Source organism: Polypterus senegalus, chromosome 4 (genome assembly GCF_016835505.1).
Source record: "Polypterus senegalus isolate Bchr_013 chromosome 4, ASM1683550v1, whole genome shotgun sequence".
NCBI classification, from domain to species: domain Eukaryota; kingdom Metazoa; phylum Chordata; class Cladistia; order Polypteriformes; family Polypteridae; genus Polypterus; species Polypterus senegalus.
Genome location: NC_053157.1, coordinates 3,362,022 through 3,373,615, shown reverse-complemented (window position 1 = coordinate 3,373,615; position 11,594 = coordinate 3,362,022). Strand labels below are relative to the sequence as shown.

Below are 11,594 nucleotides of genomic sequence, written 5' to 3'. Positions count from 1 at the left end.
CTGGATCAGGCCAAAGGGATGCCCACATAACACCTGGCTGCGGCAGATAGAGGGTCATTTCCGGAGGTGGAGACTGGACTCCGTGGCTACATCAGGGGTTGCCAACTGGGATCCTAACCTGTTTCATCGTGTGGTGTAGCAGTGCAGGCTCCCCAACCTCACCTGACCTGCTGGAAGGAGAATGAATGCCTGAAGTGTGCGTTACTTTGTTTATTTTGTGGTATTTATTGCCATCTAGTGGATAAAAGCAAACAAACCACTATAAGCATTTTTTTCTTAGGTTGACAAATATTCTTCTAGTTCCTGACGTCAACTTTTGTTGACATACAACTTAATGGTTGAGTGATACTTGAGAAATTGGAGTTAGGAACACTACACTCACCGACTTACCAACCAGCGTGGAAAGGGAATCAAGAAAAAGCAGTGCAGAGCAGAGTGGAATTCTTACTTGAGTGTCTGGCCAACATGCAACACACTGCCACTCTCCGGATATCAGAACTGAGCGTAGCAGTCTGTACGACAGATGGGTATTGTCAACGAAGGAGACAAAAAATAAATTACATAAAAAAAATGAAACAATAAAAATGATTTATTATTTATAACGTGCAAATAAGAAAGCAATCTCAGCAAATATCCTAAAACATTTCAGTCTAGAAAGTGAGGCACACAGCCACATGTTGGAGGCTCAACCAAAGATCAGAATATTTTCCCTGACCACACGACTTTAACCATTTCAAATCCAAAACACATAACCAAGTGTTAAACTGTGAGAAACGCATGCAAACTCCAGAAGTGAACATTCTGTACCGTTTTAAATTTTTTGTTAAATCTGTACAATGATCATTGCCATGATTAACGCCATGTGCTGCGGGCTCTTGTACGCATAGACGATTAAAAACAATAAATCGTATAAATGGCTTGTCTATTTCCCGCTCACTTACACGTGTGTGGACCACTAATACCGAGGACTTATTCCACTGAATGAAACTTATTTTTTGCAAACGACTACAGAGTTAACAACAATGGGACTCCTGCTCAGATTCCTGAAAAAAGAAAAAAAAATACAAGAAATTGGTCAACGAGTCCTAGACGCCACAAAAGGGAGATGGTGGTCCGCGCTACAAGGTAAAAGACTGAAGTGGAGCACACTTTGTGTGTTCACATAGATGCTCTGAATCTGTGCCAAATGCAAGATGAAAAATGCTGCTTTTACAAAAAGAAGTCAATAAAAAGAATAAAAAAAGTTAAATGATTGTCTCGTTATTAAGGCCGCATTTTAAAGTTTTAAATAAAATCGGATCCAAATAAATTATATTTTAAGAATTCAGATTTCAAGATGCATGATATTGCTGTAAATCGTATCCGTTCAGACTTTCCAGCTTTATATTTCAGAGTCCAAAGTCAAGACGAGCACCACGCTGGGCTGCTGCAAGAGTCTTTTCACTTTCTCATGGAACTTTTCTCTGTACTGATTAAACAACATGATGCTTTCTGGTTCTTCTTGAAACCAAAATTTGTCAAATTCATACACCAGATAACCTGCAGAGGAAAAGAAGAAGGCAGGAAGTCACACAAAATGACTTTTACATTCATCTGTTTAACAGTAGAATTACAAGAGCCTACGAAAAAACTCGTAGATCAGTCCCACCTTAAATCACCTCGCACCTCTCTGCCAGTGACTTTTGTCCTTTAAATGTGTTGATAAGCAGCAAACAGCAAGCAGTCTGCTATCACATACCCCACTGGCGCACAGTTTTCGCAGCTCAAGTCTGTTTACCTGCGTGTCAGTTGCATAGAGTTGTATAGAGTGAGAAGTCAAGCAAAATTACACCTTTTATAAATACTATATCATCATTTGGAACACATGCATTTCATGTGTGTTCCGTGTCTACAGCGATCTATGTAAACACATCGTTAAAAAAGAAACGTTTTTCATGTTTTCGTAATGAATGAGAAAATGTAGACATGAAGTGTATAATGTGTGAAGCCTGAAGTCCAAATATCAAAGAAACACTTTCACAAAAGGTACAAATATAACAGAACAAGTGCGCTTTTATTCAAAAATATAACTGCAGAAAAACATGCGTTAGGGTGCTACATTGACACGCATTTACTACGACTGCTTCGGTGGCGCAACGGTATCAACTGCTGACTGGTAATCAAAACTTCACGGGTTTGATCCCCAACGAGTCCGTTTTGAGAATTGAACTGCTCTTACTATTTTAGAATAAAAACCTACATTTGATTTCAGTCTGTAACAGCCAGTGTAATTTATGATACTTGTAAAGATTAGCTTTGTTTTTTTTTTTTTTAATTCAGTTTCATTCTCTCAGTCGTGTTCACAATACCCTACCCCCTCCATCTGACACTGCTGTTTTCACATAAAGACGCGCTATAACTCTGCACTCTGTAGAAAGTAAGTAAATAAATCCAAATAAATAACATTTGATCTGGCTAACATATAAATGTTGATGTACAAGTATAACAAAACAAGTGCACTTTTATTCAAGACTATAACCGAAGAAAAAAGAAAGCCACAAGTACATTGCAGAGCTTCCTGTGTTTGAACGACACGGGCACGCTCAAAAAATACACGTGTAATGCCACAAAAAGTGCACACAGACACTTCAGTTCGCAAGCATTGGTACGAGAATGTGTGTCTTTATGTGAAAACAGCAATGTCAGATGGTGGGGAGTGTAGGGTAGGATCGTGAACGTGACTGAGAGAATGAAACTGAATAAAAATAACAAAAAAACAAAGCTAACCTTTACAAGTATCATACATTTACACCGGCTGTTACAGACTGAAATCAAATGTATTTTTTTATTCTAAAATAGTAAGAGTAAAAGCAGCTCACTTCTCAAAACGGACTCGTCGGGGATCGAACCCGTGCAGGTAAACAGACTTGAGCTGAGAAAACTGTGCACCAGTGGAGGATGTGATAGCAGACTGCTTGCTGTTTGCTGCTTATCAACACATTTAAAGGACAAAAGTCGCTGCCGTAGAGGTGAGAAGCAATTTAAGGTGGGACAGATCAATGAGTTTTTTCGTAGGCTCTGGTAATTCTAGTGTTAACTGATCTTTGTGTTACATGATCACACTACTTCACTTACTTGCATGATGGTGGCTGGATGTCTGCCAACGTAATGTTTTTCTTGCTCATTTATTCTCTAATTTTTCGACTACCATCATAAGATCATCACGATGCATTTCCTCCACTCTCATTTTCAGTTTAGTTTTTTGATGAATTGTAACTCTGACAATAGATGTTGGATGGCAAGCAGCTTTTTAAAACTGAACGATGGCAAGTCCGAAAGTGTCGTTATTGGCCCTTAAGGCTACGTTCACACCACAACACTTTGTTTAAAAATTCCATTTTTAATAAAAATTGATCTTCGTTCAACAAACGTTTTTACATCGCCTACAAAAGTATCCATGTCTATTCTAAAATGTGGTGTGAAATTTTGTATATACATTTTGTATGTCTTTACTTGCAACTTACACAAAAACAAATGTAATATTAGTGTTGCATTATTGATAAGAACAGCAATGGTTTGATGGTAGTCAAGAGGTACACCATGGGTGGAAAAGCACAAAACGCAACTAAGTCAACTCCAAATGTGTGAAGGGGGGGCCACAAATGTTGCCGTGTGAACAGTTTATGCAGTGGCACATGTACTCTCACTTGGGCAGAAGTGATTGTACTGCCACCTGTGGTATGTTACCCTTCAAATTGTACACCTGCATATGCTTAAATGGAGAGTTCGGAACAGGGGTCTAATTAGCACAACACCAGTACAGACTAAGGAAAGAATTTGTACAATTCAGTGGGCTAGTTTAGTGGAAGGTGTGGACTTGTCTGATTTTGAACCACCAGATCTGATGACATATGAAGACTGCAGAAAGCTAAAGAAACAGAGGAAGCAGCGCCAGAGCAGATATAAGTCATTAGGAGCACATCCAAGTCTGAAATAAAGAACATATATGTAATGGACAAATGGTCACGCACAACTGGAAAAGCAATCACTGCAACGCAAAACACAAATTGTACAAGAAATTCCTCAAACAATTAAGAGTGTTTAATTATACTATAAAAACATCGTACAAAAGATTTATTAGGGGTGGAGTGTTAAGAAGCCCCCAAGTCTTTCGGACCGAGTCTTTCTAATTTTATGACAATCAACTCCCACAGGCAAGCCAGACTACCCAGCTGGCAAGAATCAGCTCAATAAATGGTTTTGGGGGCAGGTATGAAAGGTACTGTGTGCCCCCCATTGGTCTGAAGTATGGCTGTTTGGGACTGGGGTTGAATCAGAGGCCATTCTGTGGCATGGCGTCCTATTGGCTGCAGTATTTGAACAGAGAATGCATAAATTCAGTTGTTTTACCATTCCCTATCTCTCTTACACCATCACCATAAAGGCGCATCTCACACACTATGGACTGAAAGGAAGACCACTCTGAGAAGCACAATGCGACAGCCATACTGAGACAGGCACGTGGCCTGTTCTTAAGAAAGCTGACTAAAAATGATGACTTAACTAAAGACAATTAAACTAACTGCAAGTCTGTGTGCCGCCTGAAACTACGCCAACATTTATAAGGTTGTATGGTTGCCAATATTCACTTGTACTTTGCTTATTGTTATTATGTTATGAATCTTATCAACAGTACAGTGATCCCTCGCTATATCACGCTTAGACTTTCGCGATTTTTTTCTCATACACGCTTACGTCACTACGCATACGCTTTCTGAGAACTTTTATCTCAGCCCCATGATGGCTCCTAAACGTGCTGCTTTTTCTAAGCCTTCTGACAATAAAACTAAGCGCTGGAGGAAGATGCTTACTATCAAGGAGATGGTGAAACTCTTGGATATGATTAAAGATGGCAATGCCCTACAAAAGCCTCCTCACGCATATGAAAAGACAGCGCCAGCAACTGCCTATCAAGATGTTCTTCAACCGCGCACCCAGACACCCACTGCCTACTCCTAGTACTCCTTCAGCGGAAAGAAGACAACAACACACCTGCTGAAGATACTGCACCAACCTCTGAAGACTCTCCCACGGAGGTCGTGCCTTCATAGGTTAGTGGTTGTGTGTAAGAACTGTGTGTGTTTGTGTGCAATTAAATGTACAGTACAATAATCTACTAGATAAAAGCGTTTGGGATTGTCCTTCCATCCCGTGAGTGCAAAGCGTAGCGGTATTCCACTTATTACAGAAATACTACTTGTGGCTTGAGGTACAAAGTGACGCGATGTGAACAGAGTTCTGGTGCTCTCATCGTTCCCTTGCTTTTGTGCGCGATGCGCTGGAAAAATAGATAAAATGATGTCTCTGGAAATAATTAATGTTGATGGAGTACAAATGCCTCACCGCGTAGTAAATATCAGGGGAGATGGTGCTTGCTTATTCTCATCTATAGCTTATTTAGTGCATGAAACTCCGTCTTTAGCGGTACAGATTCGGCTGACATTGTACGACTTTGGACAGGCACTTGAGGGGATAAAAAAAAACGTAGGTTTTCGGGAGATGTTATGAATGGGCACTTTGATGTTCTCATTCCCTACACTTACATGCCTGATGTACACATGGAGCGCACAAAAATTGAGGATAAAAGTCAGTCGCCTTAAAAGGCGAGTGCGCCTAGTAATATGATATTTGTAACGTCTAATATGTCTTATTTTCTCTAATATATTGGGTAATACGAGTGTAATGGTGACTAAAGGGTGTTATTTCATGTCTAGAGGGCTCTAATAATGTTAAAAAACATATTTAGAAGGTCGTAAATGGTTTTCTATACTCTAACTGTGAAAATATTCGATTTATAAATAAAGAATCCTACTTCGCAAAAATTCATTTATCACGGTAGAGTCTGGAACGGATTAACCGCGATAAACGAGGGTTCACTGTACATTATTTAAAGTTGTAACTTTACTCCTGCTTGTCTTTTACTCTATGGAATCGTCTGAGGTTACAGATGTAGAAGGCAAGGTGGGAAGAAGCTACAAAGTACAATACCTTATAAACAGTGGTAGGTTTATGGGATTTGAGGAATTCTGACAAAGTCTACATATTAATAATACAAAAGAGGAAAGTAGAGTAATAGAGAACTCTACCAAGATAAAACAGACGTAGAATTCTGTCTATACTGGGATTTCACATATCAGGCGGAAAATCCTTGCAGGGATAGTGTAGTGAATAATTCAAAGATTTCCCCGTGTCATGTTAATATGCTGATTAAAGTTGAAAATAAAGGTCTTAAGATCTGGCAAGGGTTGTCCTGTCATTAAATCACAACAAATGTTAAAGTAACAAACAAAAAAAGTGCTTAGCTTGACGTTCACTTGCGAAAGGATTGATTGCAATCAGTCCACAGTACCTGGAATGCATCCTGTGCCAAACATCATTTGTAAAAGTAACTCACTAAATGAAATAAACAAATGTATGCATGTGTCTATATTTTCACTTTACTGCACTGTGCTTTCAGGTCTCTCTCTGCCCGGTCATATTGTGAACTCACCAGCATTCTACACCCATCCACTTCATTAAGCGTCATGTTATTAATTTGGCTGCAGAATGTGCTCCTCTTTACCGAACAGATTACACTGAAGTAATAAACGTTGATTAGAGGCTGTTATTTACAATCTGATTTTCAAAAGACTGTGAATTTTGCACTACAACTATTACATCGCCAGCTGAGGGATTTCTCATAGAACTGTAGCGACTGGCAAGTAATTTGATTTTCACGCATGTATGCAGCATTCAAATTTTACAAAACACAATTTAGATAGCGTTCTTGACATAGTAAATTCATCATTAGATACATCTTAAGACTGCTGTTGTTAAAACCTTGGTCAAGAAAAATAATCTTGACTCCTCTGCTTTTGAAAATTTTAGACCCATTTCTAACCTCCGCTTCTTAAGTAAAATCCTAGAGAAAGCAGCCATTATGCAGCTAAATGACCACCTCAATAAACCTGCTATTCTTGATAAGTTTCAGTCGGGTTTTAAAACAAATCACAGCACAGAAACTGCACTCGTTAAAGTAGTAAATGACTTGCGGGTCAATGCAGACAGAGGCAATTTATCTGTTCTCATCCTCTTAGATCTGAGTGCCGGATTTGATACCATTGATCACAATATTCTTAGAAATCGCCTCTCTGGCCAGGTCTTAAATTGGTTTAAGTCTTACTTGACAGGTAGAAAATTCTTTGCTAGCTGTGGTGATTATACTTCAAAGGCCTCTGATATTCTATATAGTGTTCTACAAGGATCTCTCCTGGGTCCACTGCTTTTTTCGATCTCCATGTTTCCATGAGGTCTGATTATCTCAAGCCATAATGTGAGCTACCACAGCTCTGCTGATGACACACAGCTGTATTTATCAATAGCGCCTGATGACCCCGACTCTCTTGGTTCACTGACCTCCAATGTCTTACCTGTGTTTCTAAATGAATGAATAGTCATTTTCTCAAACTAAATAAGGAGAAAACAGACATTTTAGCGATTGTTAATAATGGATATAATGAGGGTATTTGAAATAAACTTGATCCATTATGCTTAAAAGTCAAGACAGAGGTAAAAAAAATTAGGGGTAATTATTGTCTCGAACTTCTAAATCACATATTAATCAGATCACTAGGAAAGCATTTTTTTCACTTAAGAAATACAGCAAAAGTTAGATCCCTTATAACTTTGCAAGATGCGGAGAAATAAGTTCACGCTTTTGTTTTCAGTCGATTAGATTACTGTCATGCACTCCTCTCAGGGCCACCCAAAAAAGACATCAATCAATTGCAACGAGTGCAGAATGGAGCTGCTAGAATCTTAACTTGGAAAAGAAAATCCAAGCCCATCACACCAGTCTTAGCGTCGTTACACTGGTTACTGGTGCCACTTAGAATTGACTTTAAAATACTGCTGATGGTTTAGAAAGTCTCCAAGAATCTGCTCCATCGTATATCTCAGAATGCCCGTCACCTTACACTCCAAATTGTAACCTCAGATCTTCAAATGAGGGGCTGCTTAGAATTTCAAGAGCTAAACTTAAAAGAAGTGGTGAAGCAGCCTTCTGCTGTTTAGCACCTCAAATCTGGAATACAAGTTTACTGATAGAAATTCGCCAGGCAAATACGGTGGAGCACTTTAGAAAACTGCTAAGGACTCATTATTTTAACATGGCTTTCTCATAGCTTCATTTTAGTTTAACCCTGATATTGGGTATATGCATTTAATTATCATTTTTTTCATGGCTCCGAAATCCGTATTAACCCCTACTTTTTTTTTGCTGTTCTTTTTCCGGTTTTCTGTGGTGGAAATCTGCGCCACCACCACCTGATCAGGGCACCATGCAGTTGCTACATTGGTGGATTGAAGGCCAGAGGTCCACATGACCAGCAATGTCAAGTTCTTCCATGTGAAGTCTGAAAACCATGAGGACTAACTGAGATCATTTATGTTACGTAGAATGCCTAGAGGGGGCTGGGTGGTCCCGTGGCCTTGGAACCCATTTTTTTTTTTTCTCCAGCCATCTGTTTTTGTTTTTTCTGTCCTCCCTGGCCATCGGACCTTACTTTTATTCTATGTTAATTAGTATTACCTAATTTTATTTTTATACTTTGTCTTTTGTTTCCCTCTTTCTTCATCCTGCAAAGCACTTTAGCTCCATCATTTGTATGAAAATGTGCTCTAGAAAGAAAATATTGTCATTGTAGATGCATACAGGTAATTATCACAACAAGCACCATTGAAAGCAACTCGCGTATACCTGCTATGTTGGAAAATGTTTTTCTTCCACGAAGAATAGCCAATCAGGGAACGAGTTGTTGCAATGCAGGGGTAGGCAGATTCAGTCCTGGTGGGCCACAGGTTTTTGGTCCAACCCAATTGCTTAATGAGAAGCACTTATTGCTCAAGTAACACTTCTGCTTTATTTAAGTTGTTTCACTCGCTAAGATTTTGAACCCTTATTGCTCATTTTAGTTTTAAACAGCTGTATTCTTGGTTTTTAATTGCTCCTTATTAGCAATAAGATGCAAATGACAAAAGAAACCATCATTTCTCCATTCAGCTTGTTTCCATTTATACAGTGGGATGCAAAAGTTTGGGCAAACTTGTTAATAGTCATTATTTTCCTGTATAAATCGTTGGTTGTTACGATAAAAAATGTCATTTAAATATATCATATAGGAGACACACACAGTGATATTTGAGAAGTGAAATGAAGTTTATTGGATTTACAGAAAGTGTGTAATAATTGTTCAAACAAAATCAGGTAGGTGCATAAATTTGGGCACCACAAAAAAGAAATGAAATCAATATTTAGTAGATCCGCCTTTTGCAGAAATTCCAGCCTCTAAACGCTTCCTGTAGGTTCCAATAGGAGTCTGGATTGTGGTTGAAGGTATTTTGGACCATTCCTCTTTACAAAACACCTCGAGTTCATTCAGGTTTGATGGCTTCCGAGCATGGACAGCTCTCTTTAACTCACACCACAGATTTTCAATTATATTCAGGTCTGGGGACTGAGATGGCCATTCCAGAACGTTGTACTTGTTCCTCTGCATGAATGCCTTAGTGGATTTTGAGCAGTGTTTGGTCGTTGTCTTGTTGAAAGATCCAGCCCTGGCGCAGCTTCAGCTTTGTCACTGATTCCTGGACATTGGTCTCCAGAATCTGCTGATACTGAGTGGAATCCATGCGTCCCTCAACTTTGACAAGATTCCCAGTCCCTGCACTGGCCACACAGCCCACAGCATGATGGAACCACCACCATATTTTACTGTAGGTAGCAGGTGTTTTTCTAGGAATGCTGTGTTCTTTTTCCTCCATGCATAACGCCCTTGTTATGCCCAAATAACTCCATTTTAGTTTCATCAGTCCACAGCACCTTATTCCAAAATGAAGCTGGCTTGTCCAAATGTGCTTGAGCAGACCTCAAGCGGCTCTGTTTGTGCTTCCTCTGCATCACTCTCGCATACAGCATCTCCTTGTGTAAAGTCGCGAATGGTTGAACGATGCCCAGTGACTCCATCTGCTGCAAGATGATGTTGTAGCTCTTTGGTGCTGGTCTGTGGGTTGACTCTGACTGTTCTCACCATTCGTCGCTTCTGTCTATCCGAAATCTTTCTTGGTCTGCCACTTCGAGCCTTAACTTGAACTGAGCCTGTGGTCTTCCATTTCCTCAATATGTTCCTAACTGTGGAAACAGACAGCTTCAATCTCTGGGACAGCTTTCTGTATCCTTCTCCTAAACCATGATGGTGAACAATCTTTGTCTTCAGGTCATTTGAGAGTTGTTTTGTGACCCCCATGTTGCTACTCTTCAGAGAAAATGAAAGGAGGAGGAAACTTACAATTGACCCCTTAAATACTCGGATTCACCTGTGTATGTAGGTCAGGGGTCACTGAGCTTACCAAGCCAATTGGAGTTCCAATAATTAGTTCTAAAAGTTTGGGAATCAATAAAATGACAACGGTGCCCAAATTTATGCACCTACCTGATTTTGTTTGAACAATTATTGCACACTTTCTGTAAATCCAATAAACTTCATTTCACTTCTCAAATATCACTGTGTGTGTCTCCTATATGATATATTTAACTGACATTTTTTATCGTAACAACCAACGATTTATACAGGAAAATAATGACTATTAACAAGGTTGCCCAAACCTTTGCATCCTGTGTGTATTTATCATGCACTGTTGGGTTTAATTAAATACTTGGACTGAAAGTGAAGAGAAAAAAGTGAAGCACTGAGAATAACTCGTCTGTTTTAGTCTTCAAATCATTTGGATGATATCCTTAGAAAGGAAAAAGAATCTAGGATATGAAAATGGCTCGACATGGCAGAGTTAAAGCACTAACAAGACATGAAATTAAATAAATTGACAAGGATTGTTTTTTAATTAAGCAACTGGATTGGAACAAAAGCCTGCAACCACTGCAGCCCTCCAGGACTGACTTTGCCCACCCATTCTGTAATGTGTGCAATCGAATGAGGTGAGGGCCACAAAATAATCACAAGCCCATCAGAGCGCAATCCATCCATTCATCCATTATCGAACCCACTATATCCTAACTACAGGGTCACAGGGGTTTGCTGGAGTCAATCCCAGTCAACACAGGGTGCAAGGCAGGAAACAAACCCCGGGCAGGGTGCCAGCCCACGGCAGAGAGCACAATCAGAGTATCATTTTCAGAAAATTATGTTTATGCCCGTTAACTTTGAACTGTGGGTGGGGCGCCCACACCATGGAAATTCTCTTCTCATGTTCAGTTTTCCGCCTCAGTCCAGACACCTGTCAGTATGTTGAATGGTCTGGAGGGAAGGATTTTAGAGGCGAGTGGCATTTTGCACCGAAATTGACTGGTGCCCAATTCATGGCTAGGGAATCACATTCAAAAACAGCAGACACATTTAATTGAAAGTCTAAATTTAAGAAATTGAATGTTTGAAGAGATCTTTTATATATCACAGTAAAACCGGGTGAATAGGTCTTGGTAAATAAAATTTTATTAACCACTTGCCAGAGTGCACCGATGTCAAAGAAGCACAAGGCTCTGTTGCGCACACTGCACTAAA

General features: G+C 39.6%; 1 protein-coding gene across 1 annotated transcript in view; it reads right to left on the bottom strand.

The window, feature by feature from the left end:
- Positions 1 to 572: 572 nt before the first annotated feature.
- elmod2 (ELMO/CED-12 domain containing 2) overlaps positions 573 to 11,594 on the bottom strand; it is a 51,277-nt gene continuing 40,255 nt past the window's right edge. The window contains exon 9 of the mRNA XM_039750175.1: positions 573 to 1,539. Within this exon, the coding sequence (XP_039606109.1) occupies positions 1,382 to 1,539 (158 nt within the window). The 3' untranslated portion in view covers positions 573 to 1,381. The remainder of the gene's footprint in view (positions 1,540 to 11,594) is intronic.